This window comes from Manihot esculenta, chromosome 9 (genome assembly GCF_001659605.2).
Source record: "Manihot esculenta cultivar AM560-2 chromosome 9, M.esculenta_v8, whole genome shotgun sequence".
Classification (NCBI taxonomy): domain Eukaryota; kingdom Viridiplantae; phylum Streptophyta; class Magnoliopsida; order Malpighiales; family Euphorbiaceae; genus Manihot; species Manihot esculenta.
The window spans coordinates 22,185,091-22,213,077 of NC_035169.2; the positions used below are offsets into that span (position 1 = coordinate 22,185,091).

The 27,987-nt window shown below is 36.7% G+C and overlaps 1 protein-coding gene across 1 annotated transcript; it reads left to right on the forward strand.

Annotated features, from left to right (window-relative positions):
* Positions 1–7,327: 7,327 nt before the first annotated feature.
* LOC110623065 (SEC14 cytosolic factor) lies at positions 7,328–27,296 on the forward strand. The gene is made up of 11 exons (XM_021767919.2): positions 7,328–7,700; positions 7,813–7,841; positions 14,973–15,056; positions 15,171–15,224; positions 15,770–15,847; positions 15,959–16,012; positions 16,140–16,199; positions 16,311–16,406; positions 26,322–26,423; positions 26,500–26,580; positions 26,703–27,296. Exons 1-11 carry the CDS (start codon positions 7,646–7,648, stop codon positions 27,015–27,017), a joined length of 1,008 nt encoding a protein of 335 aa, XP_021623611.1. The 5' UTR covers positions 7,328–7,645; the 3' UTR covers positions 27,018–27,296.
* The last annotated feature ends 691 nt before the right edge of the window (positions 27,297–27,987 follow it).

The window sequence follows — 27,987 nt, forward strand, 5'->3', positions numbered from 1 at the left end:
AAAGAAGATGTTTTTATTGAATATGAAGGAAATTCTTATCGTGCACAAGGATACTTATGGCACTCATATTTTATACTAAGAAGTTGACAAGTATGCTTTGTATCATGTTAACAACATTTGACTAGCTTGTAATTGTTTACTTGATTATCTATATATGTGAACTTGTTTGCTCTATTTTGTTATTTGTTTGTTATCATCCACTAAGCATTAGCTCAGCGTGTTAGTTTTTACCTCACGCAGGTTGTAGATAAAGTAGGCACGCGGAGTTCATTAGAGGTCTACATCAGATATCAAGGCCATTATCATAGCTGGTTGTTTTTAGTCTATGAGTCATAGTACAATTATATTTTGGCATGTATATATTAAATAGAGTGAGTTATGAAGGTTATGTAAATCAAAGAATAGTAAGATGTCAAATAACAGTTGATAATTTTACGTGTGTTTTTTTTTATATATGTGCTACAGGTTGAAATGTTAATGAAACAGAGAAGACTGCCAAAATTTTGGTTTAAAATCTTACATTTATTTTAATCACCTTATAAAATTTACTTGGACTACCTAAAAATTTGGTATTTACAAATAAAGGAAATTGTTTAATCTTGATATGCCTAAAAAGGTATAGTTTGTGACAACTCTCGCTCTGTCTACACTTTGATAGGGTAAGGGGTGTTACATTTATGACTAAATACTAATCATACAAAACTGTCAAAATAAAATAGAAAAATCTTTCATTCAAATAAAAGGAGTATTACAGGGCAGGAGGGACAAAATTAGTTGCCTCCTCCCGATCTTCTAATATAGGTTCATCATTGGCTATTACAGTAGAAGCTGGGCTAGGAGGGTTGTCCTCAGTTATTCTTTCCTCGCCTTTGCCCTCCTCCTCCTCCTCTGGAAGGATGTCATCTATCCAAGTAAAGTCCTTCGAAGAAAATCGCTTCACTAGTTCCTTCTTGATTGAGTCTTGGCCTTCGATGAACATCTCTCCTCTTCGAGCCACCGTCTCTTAAAGCTCAACCTCTAATTCAACAATTTTGTGGGAGGTGGCCTAGTTCTCCTCAACCTGTGATTGTAGCTCCTAGACTTAGCTTTGAAGCATGGCCATTTGATCCTCAACAGTCTTAACCCGATTTTTAAGGGCAAGTTTGGAAGCGTTGGCCTCACCTTGGTCTGCCTGGAGTTTGTTTACTGACTCAAGAGTCTCTTTCATTGTGCCTTCCACTTCGTCAACCTGAGCCTTCAGCCTCGAGTATTTCTCTGCCAGGAGTCTTTTATCTGTTTCTTGAGCACCGAACTCCCACGTCAAGACCTTATGATGCACTTTGGCCATATAGGCACAGAGGGCACTCTTCAGGGCAGAGTGCATCACGTTGTCAAAAAGCTCATCAATCTCGACCTCGTTCACGATGACGGTCTCCGGGCCTCAGAGAATTCTTGGTTAATAGAGTGGCCAAGCTAGGATCTTCAAGGAGAGAGGGCATTCAGGTTAGCACCAGTGCCAGCCGTTGAATTCTAAGAGGCCATAATGAATCAAGCCCTACATCCGCAAGAATAAGCTCAGTAGAAGTGAGGATTGCAATAGAAGGCTCAAAAACTAGGACAGATGAAGAGTCACCCATTGTAAAAGACTCAAGCTTCGAGTGAGTCTACTCTTCTATTGTAGGTTGGGGAGGAAGAGGAGGAAACATGATTAATTCTTCTGCCCGCGAGCACTGTAACGACCCGAAAATCGGACCGTTACCGGCGCTAGGATCTGGGTCGGCTTAAGGCCGCCAAGACCCGTAGCAAGCCTGACATTCATCCTGAAAACCTGTTTAATCCCATACATGATCAACAACATACATAAAAATTTAAAACTTTTCCTTCAAACATCCAACTCAACCTGAACATACACTGTACATAGTCATAATCATAATCATGACCCCTCTGTGGGATCTCATCAATGCCCCAATGGGCGATACATCATAAGATGAGTTGGCTTTCATGAACATTATAAAACATTTTTGATCATGTAATAAAAGGGATACCTCAAACATAATGTCAAGCACAATATCAATCCTCAATATCAATACATGACTGAAACTGTACTTTTACATAACATTAATACATTTATCATGTCCACACTATCTATTACATATACCAGACTTCATTACTCTTGTAAACCTCCTGGTCTACCCTGTACCTGCAATCCTGGGGAAATTTGGGAGAGGGGTGAGCTACTAGAGCCCAGTGAGCAGAATAATAAAACACTTAAAACATAGGATAACATGAAATGCATCACATCACAGCTAATCACATCAAGGATGAACTTGTCACCAATAGCCCTCTACATGGTCCAACTGTGCCAGAACGTAGAATGGGTCCTGGTCTTTCCCTTACATATCATAACATAACAGTGTCCAACTGTGCCAGAACGTAGAATGGGTCCTGGTCTTTCCCTTACATAGTGCCAGCGAACGTAGAATGGGTCCCACTGGTCTTACTTTCTGTACCGTACATATCATATCGTCATATCATAGATCGAGGGCTATGGATCATCCAACATTCCTCCACATCAACATAAAAATATGCAATGCAACATATTCGTGAGTTCTAATGCAAGTAACCTAATTCATCACATGGCATTCATGATGCGTGAAACATGCTAAAAAGTTCATTCTTTGCTTTAAAACATAATAAGTTATTCCACTCACCTCTGGATAGCTCTGACCAGACACTGGGGCAACAGACTCACTGCTGGGGTCCTCGGTTCCTCGGGTCCGAACCTACACAGGTGGACTCAAATGAGGGACCAACCAAACAAGAACATAACTCTAAACTATCCCCCAAAAACCCCCTAAAACATCATGGAATAATCATAGAAAAACATGCAAGAAATGGCTAAACAGGGCACTTTCGGCGGCAGGTTCGGCGGCCGAAAGTCCCTCCAGAGCCGAAAGTCAGGCAGGTTCAGCGGCACCTTCGGCGGCCGAAACTCCCAGACAGAGGCGAAACTCATGCATGTTCGGCGGCACCTTCGGCGGCCGAAAGTCCCAGACAGAGACGAAAGTCTCCTTTCGGGGGCAAGCTTCGGCAGCCGAAGGCTGCCTCCACAAGCATGTTCGGCGGCCGAAAGTTCCTTCGGCTGCCGAACCTGGTTTCGCCCAGAATGGCAGAAACTCAGCTCCCCAATGCATTTATGCCTCCAAAACTAACCAATCATGCATAAACCTATTCTACAACATTCCCAAGCATTCACAAGCAAACATACAAGCTCCTAGGGGCATCAAACCATCAAAAACCCCAACTACAACACACAAGCAACTCACATTGCTCAAAAACACATATAAAACCCATAAGCTCAACATAAGCTACACATGCATTTTCTACCCCATGAACTTGCATAAAACTTGTTTAAAACATAATGTAAGCTAGAGATCGACTCTTACCTCTTGAAGATCGAGGGTGGAGGCGATCTAACTTGAAGTTGGAAGAGATTTGAGTTCTTGAACCTCAAAGCTCCAAAACTTGCTCAAAACTTGGAAATCTTCAAAACAAGATGAAAACTAGTGAAAAACTTGAAAGATCTGAAGGAAAAGACTCAAGATCAGTGAGGGGTGGCGGAGAACTCACCTTGGCCGGAAATGGGAAAAAAGCTCGCCCGTTTTCGGCTAAGGGACCCTTTTATAGTGGCTGGCCAGGCCACGTTCGGGGGCCGAACGTGCCTCTGCATGCATGCCATGTTTGGCGACCGAACATGAGGTTCGGCGGCCGAACCTGGACTTTCCTCACTTATGCTTTCGGGGGCCTAAAGGCGCTCCCGAAGGCATGCATGTTCGGCGGCCGAACTTGAGGTTCGGCGGCCGAACCTGAGTTTTCCTTCAAGGTTGTTTTCATGCAAAAACTCATTTCCATTTTACTTAAAACCATGAAATACCTTAAAACATTTTATGAAAACATGATTCTACCCTACTAGAGGCCTCCGACATCCGAGATTCCACCGGATGGTAGGAATTCCGATACCGGAGTCTAGCCGGGTATTACAAGCACGCTTGGGAATGGGACCGATTGCCCTAGTGACAACTTTGCCTTTGTAGGCAGCATGTACCGCTTCAATAAATTTACTTCTTGATCGAGTATATCTGTGTAAATTAAAAGTAAGTAAGGCAGTTTGAAATCTAAAAGAAGGCAGAAGAAAAATACCCTGATCTCTAGCCAAGGAAGTTCTCTCCCCAAGATTGGGAAGGCTGGGCGGGTGAGGACCCCAAGTCTGGTTCGTCTGGAGATAACTCTGCAAAGATAAAATGGTGTTCCTCTCCACCTTGGTAATTTCCATTTTCTGAGAGGACCTAGCCATTGTCAAGAGAAAGGCTTAAGTCTCATCCTCATCCCTCCTCAATGGGACTCCATCCTTCCTTAACTCCACCCACAGGTTTCAACTCATGTGGAGGCATCCAAAACTCCCTAGACGTCCAATAGCGGAGGATAAAAAACTTGTTCTTCCACTGCTTTAATGAAGAAGATATCCGGTCGAATATCATCTTACATTTTTGCCAGCTAAAAAACTAGAACTCTTCATTTCTCCGAGTACGCAGCTGGTACAGCTGGGAGAAGAGGGCCACACTCGGCTTGATGTTGTTATTAGAATAAACAAAATGGAAGGCCACAGTATTCTCCAGCTTTTGGGATGCATCTGAATGACTGAAAGTTTGTGAAACTGCAGGACATTAGTGAAAAATGGGTCCATGGGGAACCGAAGGCCTGCCTTCAGCTGCTCTTCATAAACTATGATGGTATCCTCTATAGGGATTTAGTCATCTACACAAACACTCGAGGAGGGGGTAAAGACGCAGAAGATTTCCCGAGAAATCTAGTACTTATCGTAAAGGTGACCTACATCTTGCTCCGTTAGGATGAAATGAATATCACTGATCAGACTGCCTTCACTTTTATGAACTGCATTCAGTAGAACGATAAGAGCTGAGGCGCGGATGGAGCAGTCAGAGGAGGAGCTCGAAGTAACATCTTAAAAGGAAGTGGAAAACAGAAATTATCATGAAAGCAAAGGAGTATAAATGAGAAAGAAGGAGTGACCAAGTCTTTTCAAAAGCAAAGATTATAGTTGTGAAAAAAGTGATATTTGGCGGCTCTTATAAGACTATTTTGATGGCAGACTTTAAATGCAACTTGAGAAATGGGGCAACTATCATTGAAGAACTAGGTAGGCAAAACGGCGTGTGCAAGGATAGGCCAATTTCAATGGGCCACGTGCCCTAAATCGTGAGAACAATTGTCCCCTTCGAATCTGAAAAATCAAAGACCAGTAGGGGGACCTCTAATGTTACACAAGAATCGTTCAAAGTGAGTCATGAGTTGTCACCACAAAATAGGATCATGTGATAAGGATCTGATAAGCGAATGCGCGGTCCCGCCCAAGGAAAAGAAGATCCAGACACTGTTATACCCAGTCCATTATCAAGACTCGCCCTTCCCTGAAGAGGTCGAGCCTTCACATGAAGTTATCGTTAGCAAGCAAGATCTAGTAGATTTCCATTACTCCTATAATAACGAGATCACCAACCAGTTAAATCGATGAGATCTCTTATCAAATAGCTGGTCACATCATCGCTAGATTATCAGGAAATGCTATATTTAACTCTGTCGTTTTACAGTATAAAAGTCAACGATTTCAGAGACAAAGGTATGCAATTTTTATACAGTTACACTTAAGTTCTAAGCAATTCCTTATACTCGCCCTATTCTCCAGTTTACTAACTTGAGCATCAAAGTGGCTGTCGTAGACGCCAATCATGTCACTTAACCAATCACAGCACAGTTTTATTTTCCAGTTACATCAATTATTATTTTTTTATCATTATACACTTTAATATGTACAAATTCAGAAATGAGATCGAAGAATTTAAAAGTGATATATGTTTGGTGAGTTGAATTCCGCTTAATCATTAAAATAAGTCATACTAGATAGAGAAAAACGTTTAAAATGAGAGTTTTGAAAACACATATTGTATTTAAATTTGATGAAATATTTTAGATTAAAGAAAGTAGAAATTTCATAAATAATTAAACTTTTTTTATTTTAAAAAAATTCTTGATATATAGTGCCTTAAATTTCTTAAATTTCATTAGGTTGCATAAAAATTGCATTATAAGCTTTTGATACTATAGGAGAACTAATTTATTTGGGAAGTGAATTTGGATGATTATGACTCAATCTTTATACCAAAAACAAAGAGATACATTTTGTTTACTCATAAATTTTGCAACATAAATATGGTAAAAGGTGGACTTAATTATAAGAGTTAAGTGAAGAATTAATTGAAAAAATAAATTTGAAATGATAAATTAGGTGACTTAAATAAGGTAGTTGAGTGGTAAAAACTGCAACGGTAGGACCACCACACACATTGGGATGGCAATAGAACAAGTGTTGCTGTCTAGTATTTTTTACTTATTTAATTCAATCGAATTTTAAAATATATTTAAATTTAGGATGAAATTAATAGTATATAATATATTTAAATAATATATATTCAGACAAATTCAAATTTAAAAATTAATATTCATGGCACTCACAGATTTAATCTGGTATGATAACTGTATTTAAGTAAATATGAGAGATCTCAGATTTTACTCCTCCAATTTTCAATTCTCATTTCATACTTAAAACTGTTTTTATAAATGATTAGTTTAATATTAAATATATATTTTATGATAATATTATTTATAATTATTTAATATATTTTTTTTTTAAAAATATTTTTTTTAAAAAAAATTAGAATTTAAATATTTTTTAAAAAAATTTAATATTTTAAAATTTCATGTAAATAATAATAATTATATTTAGAATAAATTTAAATATTATTTATAAAATAATAATCGAATTAGAGATGAGTTGGACTTGTTTATAATATATAAATTTTAGATTTTATTTGATAATGATTTTATAAATAGTGATTTAATTAAAATAGTAAATTGTCAAGAAATTTTTTTTTATAATATTTCGCAAACGAACTAAAACAGCCAATAGCGAAAAACATAAACTTAAATTTCTCCCGCTAATCAAAAGTGATGTTGAATGACAGTTTTCCTTCCTAGATTTTTTTTCTTTTTATTTTTCTTTCTACTTTCTTTTACGAGAATTTAATAATTAAAACAAGAAAATGAAAAAGAGAAGCACTACAAAACAAAAAGCTTTAATTATATGTCTTAACTTCATAGGATGTGTTGTGTGGTGCAGTGTTTCTTGCTTTCCATGTAAAATGTGGCACACAATGCCACACACCGAGAGGGAAAGAGAGAGAGAGAGAGTTTCTTTTAGAAAAGCTTAACTTTTTTTTTTTTTTTTTAAATAATTTAGAGGTGGGACTATGGAATTTGTTGGTAGACCCGCCTTTCTTGACCCAAAAATCTGAATGATTTGCCTTTGTTCCTGTTGTCTTAATATCAGAACTTCCATGGAACCATTCTCTTTTGGTGTTTAATATCTATCATTTTTCTCTAAATCCACTGTTAGATTTTGGATGCCACTAGTTAAAAGAGAGTCAACCAAGAGAAGCTGAAAGGGTCCCCAAATTTGCATCTCCTGCATTTCTCTTCCCTACTTTGGTGCTAGAGAAGAGAGAGAGAGAGAGAGAGAGAGGAAGGAGAAATGGGTATTGTTCCAGATGAAGCAATCAATCAGTTCAAAGCACTAATGGATCAAGGTTGATCTCCACTTAATTTTATGTATTTTGTATGTTTTCATATCTTTTTCTTCATAATCATTGCCTGAATTTCCAATTTTATTTTGTTTGCTTTTTTGAAATGTGATGGCAGTTGAAGAGCCATTGAAGAGGACATATCAGGTATTTGATTCTTTTCTTCTCACTACATTTGTTTCTACTTTGTTTCACTAGTATCATTGTTGTTTTTCTCAACTTGGGTTAGAAGTTCTTCAAGCGTATTTCAATTATCAATGGCCACTTAGCTGATTTTGTTGGTATCTGCTGCGTACTGTGATGTTGATCCCTCTCTTTTTTTTTTTTTGGAAATTTATCTTTGATGTCATCAAGTAGAAGGATAAGCTCAGAATAAACGAATAAATACAAAGAGAAAAAAGATGAAGGTGTGAAGTTCTAATAAGATTTAACATGGGTAGATGGGCTGCTTATTGTGTTTCTGCATAATTAAATTTGAAATTTCTTATGCGATATTTTAACCATCATTTTGTTTGCTATCATATTGGGTTGATCTGAAGCTTTGATCTGATTCTCCTTTTCAAATTTGGTAAAAGAGTTGGGGTTGGTGTAGAAAAGACTTCAAGGCTCTTTGATGGAGGCTTGTCTCTGACTCCTTTTTTTTTTTTTTTTTTTTTTCTCTTTCAAAAATTTGGTTGTATTCAATTTTTTTTTTCCCAATAAAACTGAAAAAGAAAAGGAAAAATTACTTTTTATTTTTTAAAATTTTTTGGTTACAAATGGGCCAAATGGCCAGCTAACTGCAACACCTAACCATACTTGTAAAGAAACAATTTGAAATAGTGGACATTCTCCCATACCCTATTTGGAGGGTCTCTGACTTCCTGCATCCAAATGCAATGCAGAATTATTAAGCCAAACTCCCAGCCATTTGCTTCTGTGTACACATGATTTCCTCCCTGAGGATATGGATAGAACAAGAGAATCTAAACCTTTTAGTCAATAGCTGAATTCCGATAAGGTTTATATCTTAAGATTTCTTCCATTTAACCAACTGGTTAGGTAATTTTAATGAATAGTCAAGTGATAAATAGACTGATGAAAATTTTCATTTGTACTTTGGCTAATAAGCAGCGGATAGTATTGAAAGCATGTTAATAGTCTTGATGAAACTGGTTACATAATTAAGAAGAATCCTCCTGCAGTAGACTGTTAATTTAGTATTTGTTTTGTGCTAGCCAAGTGGTATTTTTCTGGTAAAGTTTATTATTTAGACTAGAAGCTTGAACCCTAGTCTTTATGCTATAGGAACTTCAACATTTGTTCCTTAGCCAAATGGAACTGTTTCTTCTCTACATCTCCATCTCTGTTTTCCTTTGCCAGTTCATTGAATGTCTTAAATTGGGGACTAGAATGGCCTACTACTGTTGGAAATCTTGAGACTTAGCTCTTCTTCTTTATGTTTAGAAAGTTTACTATCACTTGAGTTTTGGCATGGTATAAACACCACATATGTATGTTTATGGATTAGTAGCTTGATACTGGATTATGTCCAATCCGACCCTAATTTCTGGCAGATGGGCATCTATGGAATAAAGTGTTTAGAATTTTATCAATAACTTGTGGATTGAATTCTATTTTTCTAAAGATTTATTTGTGGCTTAGTCACTGTTGTCATCCTGTTTGTATCAAGTTTGGCAAAAGTGCGAAGAGAATGCTGGCAACACTTATGCACACTTTTTAAATACTCTCATTACCCAAGATGGTAAAAGGTTGAATGCAACATTTTAAGTCAATAAATTCAATCGGTGGGGAAAATAGAACACAGAAAAAATTCTCTCTAATAAATATACAGGATGAGAGAATCTATATAATGATATGCTTGTAAAAATATCTAGTGGGAAAGAGTAATAAAATAATACAAAACAAAAATGAAACTAACACAAGTAAATTTTGAAGAAAAGGGATACACACCAAAAATGATAATAATAATATAACAATAACAACAACAGCAACGATAGACAGACAGAAACTTCAGGAGAACACTGTAGTGTCTTTTTTTTTTTTTTCCTTTTAAAACATAGAAGTAATGTGTATCTTTGGCACTCTTATTTACTTTTTTGGTGGGCGGTGAGGATATATGCAAATTAAACTTACTTTTAGTTTGCTATTATTTTAAGCCAATCTTTGTTTTATATATTTGTAACTGCAAATTTTTGGTTTAATTTGATTGAATTTGTACAGTAGTATTGTGCATTTGTTGCAACTTAAAAAGCCTCAACCTACATTAATACCCTTGCTTCCCATAATCAATTTTCAGGATATATTATTTTTCTTTCTTTTTAAACAAACAAAAAAAAAAGAGTTTAAGGATGGAGTTGAACAGGCTACGGTGATGCATTAAGGGAGTGAAATAATCTAGAATGATTGAGATATTTGTAGCCTCAAAGATACAAAATGTTGGAGAAAATGTTCTATTTTTATATAATAAGAATTCTATCATCTTAATTTTTTAATTTAAGTGAAATTAAGGTTGTCATAGTGAAGTGGGTTCTATGTATTGCTGCCTTTTCCTTCTACAAAACGGTTGTTTATAAATTTTGAGGTTATGAGCTTTCAGCTACAATTAAACGAGTGTGTGTTTGTCTCTTACTGTCATTGATATTGCAAGGAATATTTGAAACACCGGAAGTACCTAGGAAGGCTATACATATGAAAAGGTCAGGAAGTAATTTACAAGATTCAACTATAAACTGAAATTGTCAATGTATTGTATTGAATTGAATAATTTATAAATATCCTCAAATAGACTTGTTGTATCTATCCTATTGGAAATGAAAATAAGTAAACTACAATGATTTTAGAAAAAGAATTTAATGCTAAAGAGAATACTTCTTGGCTAATTAAGTCCTGCTCTTCTCTTTAAAAGAATGCTCCTTATATAGAATTTTAAGAAGATCATCTATTGATACTTTTATTGTCTTTCTGGGGATTGGTTGGCCTTTTTTAGTACCTTTTGACAGCATAAATTTTGGCTTTTCAGAAGTACTATTCGATTGAGTATGGTTAGTACTTAGTACTTTAAGCTTTTGAGTTTTGTTCTTTGTTATTATTTAATCAAGACAATACTGGTGTTAGAGTGTGAACATAATTTGCACATAATTAAAGGAGATTATATTGATACTAATTGATTGATAAAGGATTCTTAGGAGTTGTTTTAACAAGATCTTGTAATCTGTATATAAACACACTTACATCAATAGAGAAAATACTCAATGTTGCCTAATTGTTCCTTGTCTTGTTACATGGTATTAGAGCCTCTTGGCTTATTCTGAAATTGGCTTTTTGAGGTTTGTTCTAGAATTTTGTTTTCTGGGTCTCCTTAGAAAAGGAGGCTGTTTTGTTTGAATCACCTCTTCCAGTTATTATCTCATCTCACCACCACCCTAGAGAGAAGTGCATGTGAATTTCCGGCCGATTCTCAAAGACTGGTGATCGAGTAGCAAGCGAGTGGGTCTCATGCGCTGTTTGTTGTTTCTGCTATAGATTTCACGTGTTGGCGAGTGGAGGAGTGTGGAACGTCGGTTGGACCTCCTGTTTCATCTCCAACATGGCCTCGACATTTTCAGCCATCCTCCGATACTTTTTCTGTCACCGGGCTTTGCTTATTAAAAGATCTTCCTTTCGGGTGTTGATAGTACAATACTGCTTCTGTTCTATTTTTTTTGGTATTGTGCTGGCTATTGTTTGGAGGCCTTGTTTGGGTCTGTATTTTTTGATTACTATTTGAAGGCAGCTGTTGTGCCTTATTTGGGTCTGAACATTTGATCCTTTGTGTGGTACTCTTCTTATTGTGAATATGGATACAAGTAGTAAGTCCACTCCTGTAGCTACTATTGCTGAAACATGTAGAACTTGCCTTATCTCCTCTTCACACAAATGGATCATTGATTCTGATATCACAGATCACATGACAGGTAATCCTCAGATTTTCACCAGCTTTCGATCTCATAAAACACCATTTCCTGTTACTATTGCTGATGGGTCAACCTATAATGTTGAGGGGCCTGGGACTGTTAAACGTACTTCTTCCATTGCCCTATCATCTGTACTAAGTTTATCTAATCTTGCTTTTAATTTAATCTCTATGAGTAAACTTACCAAAGACCTAAATTGTTGTATCTATTTTTTTTTTCTGATCATTGTCTCATTGAGGATCTTGTGACAAAGCAAATTATTGGTAAATGATATGTATTTGGAGGTCTCTACATTTTGGATGCTTGGATGCCTCAGTCTGTTGCCTGCTCCAATATTGTGTCTCCGCTCGAAGCACATTGTTGGTTGGGACATCTTTCTTTACCGATTTTGAAGAAGCTACGCCCTCAATTTCATGAGGTATTTTCACTGGAGTGTGAGTGTATCATTTTGCCAAATATCATCAAAGCTCTTTAAGTCCTGGAGTCAATAAACGATCCGAATCTCCTTTTCAGTTAGTTCATTCGGATGTTTAGGGACTATGTTCGGTTGGGTCTAAGACTGAATTTAGATATTTTCTCACTTTTGTGGATGATTTTCTTTAGAATGACTTGGATATATTTTATAAAGTATCGTTTGGAAGTGTTTTATCATTTCTCTGCCTTTTGTGCTGAATCAAGACTTAATTTAAGGTTTTTGTGCAAATTTTACGAAGCGACAATGCTAAAGAGTATATATCAGAATTATTTCAGGTTTATTTGACTCAATATGATATTCGTCACCAATCATTATGTGTTGATACACTCGCTCAAAATGGGGTAGCTGAAAAGAATAATCGACATCTCCTTGAGACTCTCGAGCTCTATTGTTTCAAATACAAGTTTCTAAGCAATTATGGGCTAATGCTGTCTCTGCTGAATGCTTCCTCATTAACTGCATGTCCTCCACAGTACTAAATGATAATACTTTCTATAATGTCCTATTTCCTAAGAAGCCATTATTTCCCTTAGAACCACGACTTTTTGGTAGCACTTGCTATGTTCGGAATGTTAGACCTCATGTGACTAAATTTGATCCTAAAGCTTTGAAGTGTGTCTTTTTGGATATTCTCGTCTTTAAAAGGGGTATCGGTGTTACTCTCTAGAGCTCAACAAATATCTGGTCAGATGTAGGCTTTTTCGAGCAAATTCCTTTTTATCCTATTACACAAATCTCTACTGGTCAGGAGGAGGATGATGAGTGACTCATCTATGGAATTACATCTTATAGTGGAAACTTCTCAAATGTGCCTTCTATTGCACTATGGTGGCATTTCTCCTAGTATTCAGCCTCCTGTTAAACCGTCAGTTGTTCAAGTTTACTCTTGGAGACTAGTACTTGATGATACATGTTCTGCATCAAAATCTTCTTCGCCATCGGATCCACTACCGAGTGACCTGGACCTCCCTATTAGTCTTTGTAAAGGGTAACGACAATGTAAGTTTACCTATTTTGTTGCTAACTTTCTTTCTTATGATCATCTGTCTCTTTCTTCTACCTCCTTATCTGTCTCTATAGATTCCATTTCTTTACCTAAGACAGTTAAGAGGCCCTGACCCATTCTGGATGGCGTAATGTAATGTTTGAGAAGATCACTAGATGAAAATTATATTTGGAACTAGTTGATTTACGCTCTAGCAAGAAAGTTGTGAGCTGTAAATGGATTTTTGCCATTAAAGTTGATCTAGATGGTTCCGTAGCGAGACTTAAGGCCCGTCTTGTTGCTAAAAGCTATGCACAAACCTATGGCGTTGACTATTCTGAAACTTTTTTTCCTGTGGCCAAAATGACCTCGATTTACTTGTTCATTTTCTTACCTGCTTGTCAGCATTGGTCTTTACATTAGTTAGATATCAAGAATGCATTTTTACATGGTGACTTCCAAGAGAAAGTCAGGGGGAATATGGGAAAGTCTGCCGTTTGAAGAAATTTTGTATCATTTGAAGAATTTGGGTATGGGAAAGTCTGCTGTTTGAAGAATTTTGGAGAAGTTTAGAGTATTATTGTATTTCACTCTTGATGTTTACATGACTATTTATACACAAAAAATTATATCTAAATAGGAAGCAAATAATCAAATATAATTACAGAGATAATTAAGGATCCTAATCAAATCAAATCATATTCCTAGAATCAGCTAGAATCAACAAATAAGTCAACACTCCCTTCAAGTTAGTGCAAAGATGTCGCACATGCCCAACTTGCAAATCAAATTATAGTAAATCTTATTGTTGAGCCCTTTATTAAACACATCCGCAAGTTGCCCAGTAGAAGTCACATGAACTAAGTTCAAGAAAAATTAACAGACGATGTCTTGAGCTTAGTTCACGTGATTTCTATTGGGCAACTTGCAGATGTGTTTACTAAAGGGCTCAACAATAAGATCTACTATAATCTAATTTGCTAGTTGGGCATGTGCGACATCTTTACACCAACTTGAGCGAGAGTGTTGACTTATTTGCCGATTCGAGGGATATGATTTGATTTGATTAGGATCTTTAATTATCTCTGTAATTATTATTTGATTATTTGCTTCCTATTTAGATGTAATTCTTTGTGTATAAATAGTCTTATAAGCTAATTGTAAACATCAAGAGTGAAATACAAGAATACTCTAAACTTCCCCAAAATTCTTCACGATTAAATGATAGGGTGTGTGATTAAGCTGCCTGTGCTTGAGGAAATAATCAAGCAACATGTCTCCATATTCTTCTTTTGTTTCTTTCTCTTATTCTTTTTACACGAAGTCAAAACAAATCTACACTTTCAAAATGCTTAAATTTATATTTTAATTTCAAACAAGACAAGGCCAAAGATAGTAAGTATTGATGTATTCATTTCTCAGAAACATATTTAATGAGTATCTATAAAATAAGCTAAGAGTAGGTCTAGTGCTGCAAAGATATTTTTTTTAGTTGTTTTAGCATTAAGTACTTTTCCTTCCTTAAAACTATTGTAGCTTTCCTCTTTTCATTCCAATAGCTTCTAATCAAGTTCATTTGGACCAATGTCATCAGTATTCAATACAATATATTGAGAATCTTATTACACACTGCATCCTGGGTGCTTATAAAGCTGTAGGGGATATAAGAAAAGACGTGAATGAGTTTTATGTTAATTTTAATTTACTTTGATTTTAAGTTGTGGCAGTGGTCCTGATTGTGTTTATATATATATATATATGGTGTTCTCTTAGGTCACCCGGTGTGTCATGAACTCCCATTGAGAAAATATTTCTTGGTTGTTTGTAATGGGTTGGCTAAATTGCTGTTTCTTTATTTGCAGAATATTCATCAAGGATATCAGACTGAAACTTTGATTCGTTTCCTAAAAGCTAGAGAGTGGAACGTTGCCAAGGCCCATAAAATGGTTAGCAGTTCCCTTTTCAGAAAGCTTTATTAATACATTGATTTTTCATTTTTAATTCTGTAAGTATAATTAATGAATCACCATTTGCTGATTTGGTCTTTTATGATGCTCTAGTTAGTTGATTGTTTGCACTGGAGGATACAAAATGACATTGACGATATATTAGTGGTAAGTCTTTTGTTATAACCAGGTGCTCTATTTATCCTCTCTCTCTATTTCTCCTCTTTTTTTTTTTTTTTTTTTTTCTTGTGAGGATGGAGTCGTGGTGTGATTTAGTGTTTTAGAAAAAGGTTGAACCTTCTATGATTTCCTTTTTCCTTGTTTTGTATGCCAATGTGGCAACAAAATTTACATTGACTATTGCCTGAATCTGATATCAATTGTCCTACCTAAGTCAGCTTTAATGTTGGTTCATAAGCTTTTTATAATCTATTACTATCAGTTATAAAGTTCGCATGCCCAGATAATTGCATTATTGAACTGCTAAAATCAAAACTTTGTTTTCCATAAGGAATTAATTTTAAATTACATAAAACAAATGACCCCATCCAAAATGTACCCCCCACTTCCTTTCACCCTGCAGACTCTCACACAAAGTGATTTAGGTGGGTAAAAGCTTTGCAATTATATCAAGTTCTACTAATGTTGCTAAAATTTTCAATTATTATGTGGTCAATGAATTCTTAAACGTCTGATCTGACTTCTTTGTACAGAAACCTATAGTCCCAACCGACTTGTATAGATCAGTTCGTGATTCGCAGCTCATAGGAATGTCGGGTTACTCAAGAGAGGTGCGCCTTGTTTAAAATTTTATCTTTCTCAATGATGTGCTAAAGCATTTATCACATTTCAAGAAGATTCTGTACTGTCAGAAATTCTGTAACTTGCTCTGCCTTCTTCAGGGGCTTCCGGTCTTTGTTATTGGTGTTGGGCTTAGCACATTTGATAAAGCATCTGTAAGTATGATAAACTGTTAATTTTGACAAGTAACAACTTAAATTTTGATTAGTAACTTCACCTTAGTATTCCGACTTTAAGTATGATAAACTGTAACACTGTTCTGCATTTCTTATTTCATCACAGGTCCATTACTATGTCCAGTCGCACATTCAAATGAATGAATATCGAGACCGTGTAATTCTGGTTAGCATAGTCACACATTCAAATAAATGAATATCACCATGTAGTTCTAGTATAATTATATTTGCGTAGACCAAGTGTTGTAAGTCGTTTTCTCTGTATTTATTCTTGTAGCCTTCTGCCTCAAAAAAACATGGGCGACCAATAACCACCTGTTTTAAGGTTTTGGATATGACTGGTCTGAAGCTGTCAGCACTTAGCCAAATAAAGGTATTACTTGCCGTTCTAGAAGTTTTGTTCTGATTTTCTCCACAGGTCTTCATCACAAATCACAGTGAAACTTTGAGTAGTGAGAGTAATAGAGAGTTAGATGAGAAGAGAATAGAAAGAATAGAGGTGAGAAGAGAAGGAACAAAATAGGTGAGAGAGAGAAGATAGAATTGAGGAGGAAGAATTTTGTATTCTTATTCATCACAGCTGATGAAAGTCTTCAGCTGGTATTTATACAGAGATCAGTTAGGTTGCTAACTAACATTTCTCAACCAAACAGCACTACCCATGCTATTCCCAACAGAATTTCCCTCCACTCTACTCATTCAATTATTACTTTTCTTATTCCTTCTAGAATATGTGACAATATACCCCCACGAGAATCTTCTTGTCTCCAAGAAGACTGAAAAGAAGGAAATTGAGCAAGCTTCCCAAGTGGCATCCTCAGCCGGCAATTGAGACCACTTGACCAACCCTTGGAAAATCTGCTGTCCATTTCTAAAAATCACTGTTATCTTCAACACTTTTTAGGTTCAGTTACAACCCCATCTTCCTGAAAACTAGGCAGGTCTTAAACAATGGTGGTTCCCTATCCCACCTTTTTCTTCAATAAAGAAACATGAAATACTGGGTGAATAGTGGCAAAGGATGGCAGTTGCAGCTTATAGGGTACTAGATCTATTTTTAGGTTCAATGACAACCCCATCTTCCTGAAAACTAGGCAAGTCTTAAACAATGGTGGTGTCCTATCCTACCTTTTTCTTCAATAAAAAAACATAAAATACTTGGTGAATAGTGGCAAAGGATGGCAGTTGCAGCTTATAAGCTACTAGATCTATTTTCTCCAACACTTGATAGGGCCCATAATACCTAGCTGCTAGCTTAAAATTCTTTCTAACATGTACTGAAGTCTGCCTGTACTGCTGTAGTTTCAGATACACCCAATCACCAATATCAAACTGCCTTTCAGTCCTCTTTTTATATTCATATTGCTTCATTCGATTCTGAGCTTATAGCAGATTGTCCCTTATGAGCTGAGACGAACATTGCTTAGCCTATAGAAATTCAGCCACTCCATCCACAGCAACATCTTGCAACTGAACTATAGGCAGAGATGTGGGCTGATAACCATAAAAGGCCTCAAAAGGGGACATTTTCAGGGCTGAATGATGGCTGGTATTGTACCACCACTTAACTATAGGTAACTACTTATCCCATGAATGAGGTTGTTGATAACAAAGACATCTCAAATACCCTTCCAAGCTTTGATTTAACCTTTCAGTTTGGCAATCAGTCTCAGGGTTTCCCAACTTTCTGAACAACTCTTTCCAGAATAAATCGGTGAAAATCTTATCCCTGTTAGTGATGATGGAAGTTGGCAGCCCATGAAGTTTAAAGACATTATCCAAGAATACTTGAGTTATTATGGAAGCAGAGAAAGGATGCTTTAATGCAATAAAATGCCCATACTTGGTAAATTTGCATATTACAACCAGAATAGCATCCTTTTCTCTTGAAATGGGAAGTTGCACTATAAAATTCATAGTGACCAGGAACTGGAAGTGGCTGTAGCAAACCTGGAGGCTGGCAATGTTCAATCTTGCATCTAGCATAAGTGTCACATCCCTTCACCCATTCCATAAAGCGTGTGAAGAATTTTGGGAGGGATTTTTTTTATTCTATTCCAATTGAATTGATCTTTACAAGGTTTGAGTATTTATACATAAAAAATCAATCTAAATTAGGAATATTTACAATAAGAATAAAATCTCTTAAATCAAGTCTAATTAGGATCCCAAAGATTTGAATCCTCCTAATTAAGAGCCTTCTATGTTGGTCAACACTCCCCCTTAAGTTGGTGTATAGATATCACACATGCCTAACTTGCAAACCAAGATATGATAGGTCTTGTTGCTGAGCCCTTTGGTAAACACATCAGCTAGCTGTTGATCGGAGGTCACATGATTTAATCTCAAGACACCATTTATCAACTTCTTTTTAATGAAGTGTTGCTTAATTTCTATGTGTTTCATTTGGTCATGTTGAATCGAATTGTGAGCTATACTGATGGCAACTTTGTTGTCACAGTATAAGAGGAGTTTGTCCCTCTCCAATAGTTTCAATTTCTCCAACAATCTCTGCAACCATAGGAGTTCACAAACACCTTGCGCCATCGCTCTATAGCACTTGATCGAGCAACAACTCTTTGCTTTTTGCTTCTCCAAGTGACAAAGTTTCCTCCCATAAGTGTACAGTACCCATTAGTCGATCTTCTATCGTTAAGGGATCTAGCCTAATCTGCATCTGTGAATGAATGTATGCGAAGATGACCGTGTTTAGAGAATAGGATACCTTTTTTAGTAGCAGACTTCAAGTATCACAAAATGCGAAAAACAGATTGCATGTGAGACTCACATGGATCATGCATAAACTGACTGCATATGCTATGTCTGGTCGAGCATGCGAAAGATAAATCAGTCTGCCTACCAACCTCTGATATTTGTCCATATCCACTGATTCACCAATCCCTACTTGTAGCTTGTGATTGCTCTCAATGGGAGTTTCTGCTGGTTTGCAACCTAACATACCAGTTTCTTCTAAAATATCCAGAATGTATTTTTTCTGAGAAATAAAGATTCCCTTCTTTGACCTGACAACCTCGATTCCTAGGAAATATTGCAGTTTTTCGAGATCTTTAATTTCGAACTCCTGAGCCAAAAGCTTTTTTAGTCGAGTTATCTCTTCAGTGTCATCTCCTGTTATTACTATGTCATCAACATAGACTATAAGAAGAGTAATTTTACCCTTATGATGTTTGATAATAGGGTATGGTCAGTATTGCTCTGTTGATAGCCAAAGAAAATTATAACTCTACTGAATCGATCAAACTAAGCTTTGGGTGACTGTTTCAACCCATATAAAGCCGTCTTTAGCCTGCATACCTTTCTTTGTGTTTTTTTATCACCAAATCCAAGAGAGATTTCCATACACACTTCCTCCTTCGAGTCTCCGTGGAGGAATGCATTTTTCACATTAAATCGTTGTAGATCCCAGTCAAGGTTGACAGCGCAAGATAGCAATACTCTGATTGAGTTCATTTTGGCAACATGAGCAAATGTCTCCCGGTAATCCACTCTATAGGTTTGAGTGTATCCTTTGGCCACTAGTCTAGCCTTGAATCTTTCAATTGATCCATTTGCTTTGTGTTTCACAGTGAATATCCATTTGCAGCCAACAAGTTTCTTTCCAGGTGAGAGAGTGACAAGCTCCCAGGTCTCATTTTTGACCAATGCTTTCATCTGTTCAATCATTGCTCCCTTCCATTTAGGATCTGCAAAAGCTTCCTTTCAATTCTGTAGAATAGACACAGAGGAAATAGACAAGGTAAAGGCTCTATAGGATGGAGACAAAGAATTATAAGAGAGAGTTAGAAATAGAGTGCTTTGTGCAAGATCTAACTCTTTTTCTTTGAGCAATTGGTTTATTTAGATCATCAAAGGGCTCAAGGTTTAGGAATGACTCACTAGATGGGAAGAGGAAGATCCATGACACTGAGTAGGCTGTACAATGGCTTTTTCTGCTTCTGTTTTGTCTCTTCTTAAATATTTCCTTAAATCTAATTTATCCAAACGCCCAATTTGATCACCAATAGTCTCTCCCTGTATAATAGTCTTGTGATCACCAATAGCCCCCTCCTGGATAGTAGTCTCCTCTAGAGTAAAATGTTCTAGAGTTATAGGACTAGGAATCATCTCTTCTCTCTCATTGTCCTCCCCCTGAAGAGGTGATGGGGTAGTACTGAAGTAAGGTTCAGTCTCTCTTAATGTAACATCCATACTGACAAAGTATTTTCTAGATGGAGGGTGGTAATACTTGTAACCCTTCTGTGTGGGAGAGTACCCAACAACACACATTTAATAGCCTTCGGATCAAGCTTCCCACTTATTCTAGTATGAACAAAACACGTGCATCCAAATATCTTTAGTGGAATAATATAAGCATTTTTCCCTTGTAGTACCTCTAAAGAGTTTTTAAAGGCAAGAGCTTTAAGAGACATCCTATTAATGAGATAAGCTGCGGCTAAGACTGCATCTCCTCGATAGGTTTTTGAAAGGTTCATGGTAAAATAGAGAGATCGGGCTACTTCCAATAGGTGTATTTTTTTCTTTCAGCAACACCATTTTGGGCACTTGTGTAAGGACAACTAGTTTGATGCAATATCCCATTAAACTCCAGATAAGCAGAAAAATAGCCATCCATGTACTCTATACCATTATCAATTCTCAAAGCTTTTATCTTAGCATCAAATTGAGTACAAATCATCTTGTGAAAAGATTGAAAGCAAGAAATCACATCACTTTTTGCCTTTATCAAATAAACCCAAGTCATGCAAGTGCAACAATCAATAAAAGTAACAAACCAACGATTACTAGATAGTGAGACTGTTTGAGTAGATCCCCAAACATCAGAATGGATGGTCACAAAAGGGATCGTACTTCTATTGGTACTGGAGCGATAAGAGGTTCTTATATGCTTAGTATACTCACAAGCATGATAAATTAAAGAACCATATTGAGTCTTGGAAAATAAATCACGATAAAATTTCTCTAAAACAAAGAAGGTGGGTGTCCTAACCGTTGATGCCACTGTATGATTTCTTGATTGACATCCTGATTTATTCCAAAAAGAGCTCGAGATAAATTCAAACTCAGATTCCCTTCCAACATATATGAGCAATCGTGCAGTCTACCATTGCCTTATTCACCAACGAAAAAGGCACAGGTTCAGCAGATCAGAAGCGCAACTTGAAGACGAGTCTGCTGAAAGGATCACTGCTGGAAAAACTACCGGAAAACATCTCCCATGCCAAGAAAAGGTGAACCAAGTCACGGATCCACACAGGTCAGAAGCGCGACTTAAAGGTGAGTCTGCCGGAAAGGATTGCCGTCAAAAAAGACCACCAAAAAATGTCACACGCATTGGTGCGTGAGAAAGACGCAGAATCTTGCGAGCGCGCGTGAGCCTCATGCGCGTGGCTTTCTGGCGTTGGAACTGGACGGTTGGCCGGCGACAGTCCGACAACCTTGCTGGTGGCGGCGGTGAGATGAAAAAAAAAAGCTAAGAGAAAAAAATAAATTTAAACCCTAAAATCAAGGAAAAAGCTCTGATACCATGTTAAATTTGAGTTAGGTCTAACTCACCCCAAAAGCTAGCTCAAGGGGGAGAAGTGCTTATGGCATTCTACAACCGATGTGGGATTCAACATACCCTTTACATCCAAAATTTTACTGGTACGTGACATATTTATGGGAGGCCAAATATCGGATGGAAACGCTCTGATACTATAAATAATTTTTGGAGAAATTTTTTTTATTCTATTCCAATTGAATTGATCTTTACAAGGTTTGAATATTTATACATAAAAAATCAACCTAAATTAGAAATATTTACAATAAGAATAAAATCTCTTAAATCAAGCCTAATTAAGATCCCAAATATTTGAATCCTCCTAATTAGGAACCTTCTATGTTGGTTAACAGCATGATATAGGAAACATATACCCCTGAATGACCCCCTAAATAAGAGCTATGATACAAGGGAAGTAATTGATCCCTTTGAGGTCCCTTAGATCCCACAAACAACTGATCTTTATCGAATAACAATCCATTTTTAAGGGAATAATCAGGGTGAGGGGTACTGTCAATGGCCAACTTCTAAATAACTTCGGTGGCTACGTTGTCACCTTCATAGCTACTGAGTAAGTTGCTCATCCACAGGGGCTGTATGGAAGACTGTGGAGCCATGAAATACCCATCTTCAGCCTTATTTCTTTTAGATAATGCATCAACAACTTTGTTTTCAACTCCTCTTCTATATAAAATCTTGTATTGAAGCAATAATTAGAAATTCCCTTTAGTTGCAAGCTAGTATGCAATTTCTGCTCAAGTAAGTGCTTAATGCTTTCATGATCCGTCTTTATGAAGAAAAGTTCTTGTTCCAAGTAATGCCTCCTCTTGGAAACAGAAAAAGTAACGGCCAACGATTCTCTTTCATACGCTAATAGGTTGCTGGTTCTAGGACCAAATGCTTTAGATATAAATGCAATAGGATGGCCTTCTTGTTGAATAACAGCCCCCATCCCATTTCCAATTGCATCAATTTCAATGACAAATGGTTTAGAGAAATCAAGTAGGGCCAAACCAGGAGCTTTAGATATCACCTCTCGAAGCTGTACAAATGTTTCTTCAATTGCCACAATCCATTTGAATGCATATTTTCTCAAAAGGTTAGCAAGAGGCTTACTGAGAAGGCCATAGCTTTGAATGAACTTCCTATAATATTTTGCCAACTCCAAAAAACTCCTCAATTGCTTAGCTGTCTTGGGAATAGGCCAAGAAATCATGGCTGCTAATTTACTTGGGTCTGTAGAAACCCCCTTGCCCAAAACAATGTCCCAAGTACTCAATTTCAGACTTGCTAAATGATCATTTGCATCACTTCAATTTCACACTCTATCTCCCTAGCAGGTGGTAAACCCGGCAGCTCGTCTGAGAAAACATCTAGGAACTCTCTGACTACGGGCACTGAGGACGTTTCCCTAACTTGACTGTTAAGCTCTCTGACATGAGTAGGAAACTCCTGACAACCCCTCCTAAGCAACCTACGAGCCTGAAGGGCTGATATCAAACCTCTGGGCATCACTACTCTGTCCCCTCTGAAGACTACCTCTGATTCATCCTGATCTCTGAACCTGACTACCTTGTCTCGGCAATCCAAGGTAGCACCATGAGTAGAAAGCTAATCAGCTACTTTTACAAAAGGAGCTGTAATAACAAGAATCTTTAGTTGTTTGGCCAATGTAAAATCCATGAAGCTGTGGGAACTTCCACTATCAATCAAAATCAAGAGTTGTTTGTTGTTCATATCCAATCAGCCTTATAGTGTCACTTCTTTGGCTACCCTCTAAGGCATTGATGGACACTTTATTTCCTTCTACTGCCTCATGCCATACTTCTCCTTCACCCTAAATTACCATACATACACGGTCTCCTCAAGGCTATTATTCTGCTGTAACGACATTAAGCTTTTTTGTTTACATTGATGGCCTGTAAAAAAATTTTCTCCACATTTGAAATAGGGTTTGGGCTGTCTGATAGGAATGGAATTGTTGGGTGAATTACTTGGAAGCTTTGGAAGAGGGCTGGTTGACTAAGGATTGACTGGAAGCAGGCTGGTTTCTTTGATTCTGGAACGGGTTATTGACAGGTTCGGAGTCTGCTGATAAGGATTTTTGGCCATAAGAGTAAGTGTTTGGGGCTGGAAGGTTATTTTTATTGTTGTAAGGGTTGGTATTTGTGGATGTATTGGGTTTATAGTTGGGGTAAGTCTTGGTAGAGTGGTTACTTTTTCTGCTGTTATAGTGGAATTGCTCTTGCAATCTTATTGTTTGGAATGCCTGGTTCAATGTAGTAGGTCTGAGCATCCTTCCCATTGGTATCACATTATCCTTTAATCCCCGATAAAGACCGACAACAGATAGTTCTCACCCAAGGTGGGCATAACCCTTTCCAACTTAATTCTCACATCTTCAAAATTATCCAGATACTCCTCAATTGGCCCTTTTTGTCTAATTCTCATAAATTCATCAACATGTTCTTATTTTTCTTCCCCGAACCTAACACACAGTTCCTTTTCAAATCCTACCCAAGAATGATCCCCTTCTCCTTGCATCCAATGTGAAACCAAGCATCTGTCTTTTCAATTAGAAACAAACGAACTATATTCACCATTTGCTCCCTAGCAATACCACGGATCTCAAAATATTTGATACATTTGCGTAACCAAGCCCTAAGTTCCTTCCCATTGAAAAGCATCAATTTAATTTTGGGTAAAAATTTCGGCGTACCTTCTATTTTCATAATTGATCTGGCATTGTTGCTCTTTCTCTGCATCAGTGGAATCACATTTTCCTTCGGACTAGGGTAGAATGCCCTTACCTTGCAGCATTGCAGCTCCTTCACTGGTCTTTGCAATATTCTCCTTCATCTTTTCTGGACCATCTGACTCCAAAGATGGATCGCAGTTCTTCCAACACTGCCTTCCTTTTCTCCTCGGGACTCTTCTGAATTTCCATTCTGAATTTAGGGAGATGAGAAGAGAATAAAGGATGAGATGAGAGCAGGAAGAGAACAGAAAAAGATGAGAAGAGAAGATAGAGTTAGTTGAGAGAAAGAAACAGAATTTTAGGGGGGGGAATCTGTGTATTCATTATTCATAATGCTGGTAAGTAATCTCCATCTGTTATTTATACATCAGTTAGTATAACTGCCTCTAACAATCTCTAACTACTAGGCTGACCTGTGCAGAACTTCCCTCCAAATCATACGAACTAATAACTGTTTTTCCCTCTCATTTATCTCTCTATAATTCCTTTCTTCTTCTTTCTATAATATGTGATGATATTCTCCCCAAGAGGATCTTCTCGTCCCCAAGAAGATGGAAATTCATGAAATTGAGCCTCTACAAGAGAACAATCTTCCCAACAGCATCTTCTTCTCGTAAATTAAACCATTTGATAAGTCCTTGAAGAATGTGTTGATTGTTCCAAGTCTTCCTCGAGTAATATGTGATAACATGCTCTAAACAAATTTTTTTAAATTCTATTATCGGTACATTTCTCCATAGCGCAGAATTTTATTTCTCTCCTTTGCCTTCTTGATTTCTCCCATTCATTCTTGAAAAGAATGATAAAATCACATGAACTGAACTCCTTTGTGAATTTCAGCTCTTGATAACATTGCCCCTCAACAAAATACTTGATATGACGCATCCTCTCCATCATCACTACTAACAACCTCTTCCTCTTCCCTATCGTCCACAATATTAACATCTTTTGCTATGTCGACATCCTTAATAGACACTTGCTTCTCTATTTTTGGGGATGAAATAGCATCTATTGTAACAGTTTCCATTTTCCTTGGGTTTGGGAGGATCCCCTTGCCGCGAAGCTCCGTGACTCCATTTCCCATGCCTTCACTGCTTTCTCCAAAATTGTTTTTCACCTTTTCTGGCCCTGCGACTCCAAAAATGGATTGCAAGTCCTCTAAAAGGGCATTTCTGGTATTCTCTGCACTCTTTTGGATTTCTAGCATCAGTTCTTCTTTATCCTTTCTCGCATTTTCTTGAAGGACTATAATTTGTTCCTCTATTTCTCCAATCCTTGAATCTTGCGTAATTGCTCCAGATCTGATCATTTCCGCAGCTACGAAGAAGACAATCACAGGTTGCTTCCCTTCGAGTAGAGCTCTGATACCAATGTCATGACTCAAGAAGAATTTAGGAAGATGAGAAGAGAATAAAAAATGAAATGAGAACAGGAAGAGAATAGAAAGAGATGAGAAGAGAAGATAGAGTTAGTTGAGAGAAAGAAACAGAATTGTAGAGGGGGAAATCTGTGTATTCATTATTCATAATGCTGGTAAGTATTATCCAGCTGTTATTTATACATCAGTTAGTATAATTGCCTCTAACAAACTCTAACTACTAGGCTGACATGTGCTGAACTTCCCTTCAAGTCATACAAACTAATAACTGTTTTTCCCTCCCATTTATCTCTTTATAATTCCTTTCTTCTTCTTTCTATAATATGTGACAATCTTCCCTTGAATTACTTTTATTTCTCTCTTTAATGTTTTGTCAATATCTGTATATCAAGATATCAATAGCACTTCTACATTAATTAACCGTATTTTTCTGATGCAGCAGAATATGTGGCCCAGCCAACCTTATTTTATTTGACTTTAAACTTCTGACCAGCATATAATACTTGTGAATCTTCACTGCTTAACGGGCAGTTGCATTTTAAAAGCTCATGTGCTGACAATGGACTGAGTCCTCTGTTTTGTGTTGCTGCAGTTGCTGACAATCATATCAAGTATTGATGACCTGAACTATCCTGAGAAAACAAAAACATATTACATTGTAAATGCTCCATACATATTTTCGGCATGTTGGAAGGTAAGCTTTGCGCTAGATTTATAGTGACCTTGGCATTGAGCTATGGATACCAGATAAGATTTGAGGCTTTTATCAGGTAGTCAAGCCTCTACTGCAAGAGAGGACTAGAAAAAAAGTTCAGGTTCTACCAGGTAATGGGCGAGATGAGCTGTTGAAGGTAAGCCATTTTCTCCATCATTCTTTAAGTATTGGAAACTTGACCATGTTTTCTTTTTCCCAACATTAGCCAGCAAATAAAACCTTTCAAGAACTGATCCTGTTGGGAATTTTTCCATTCAGATAATGGATTTGGCATCTCTTCCACATTTCTGCAAAAGGGAAGGATCTGGATCATCACGACATGCAGATAATGCGACAGAGAATTGTTATTCCTTGGATCATCCCTTTCATCAACAACTCTACAACTACATCAAGCAGCAATCCCAGATAAATGAACCTGATAAACCAATTAAACAAGGGTCTTTCCATGTGGATTTACCTGAGGCTGCAGAAGGAACAGAAATTGCTAAAACTATTGAATCCGAGCTACACAAGTTCGAGAACGGTAACGGGATTTCCAGGTCAGTAAGCGGCCTCAAAATCGATGATGACTGAGTTGCTTAGTAGAGGTGAATGATCAATCTTGATACCCAAAATCACTTTATTATAGGTATACAGTATCAACAGCGTTGATTCCCAAAGCTAATGGTGTATATGTAATTTGAGAAGTTGGCTGGATAGCTTTTCACAGCCTGATATGGTGAATGTAGCAGAGCATTGTATTTCCTAGTTTCCCCATTTTGGGATTTTATTTTGTTTAATAAAACTTGATTGTTAGTAAGTAGAACCGAAACTTTGAGAATCCAATTGAATTGAATCCAATTAAAAATCAAATGAAGTTTTTTTTTTTTTTTTTTTTTTCGTCCACAAAAGAAGCTTCCATCAATCTTCTAAGATCTAGGCACTCATCTAAAATAATGGCGCCTTCATTATCACGTGATAAACATGTTGGTAAATGAACACGCAGAATACCACATCGTGGGTCTACGGAGTTATATTATTAAATAATTTAAATTAATTATTTTAAAATAAATAAAAAAAATAATTTTGAAAATTATCTGGAAGAACACTTCTAAGTAAATAAAGATGAAAAAGAAATCATAAATCAATTCACTTGTTTTTGAAATTACCAACTCCATAACTTTAGGATCTTTTATAATCTTTAAATTTCATTACATGAAAAAACAAATTGAAGGAAAAAATATAAAAATGTGATACAAAATAAGGCAGATAATATAATTCATTTGATGCAATGTTTATACCGACTTTGAATTCTCATGTTCTTCAATAATTTTTTTAAGTTGGGTAGGCTTGTTTGGATTTTTCATCCGATTTTAATAGCAAATTAGGACCTTAGTAGTAGTAAAAGCAAAGAACTTCTAAATTAATTTAAAATTCCATTTCCGGAGCTAATTGTATTTTTTTTTTTTATACTGGAGAAAGAATGATATATTTAAGAAGGGTAAATTGTCAAAAATAAAACACAATTGATAATAAAGATTATAAAGGAAATTGGTGTCCTTGA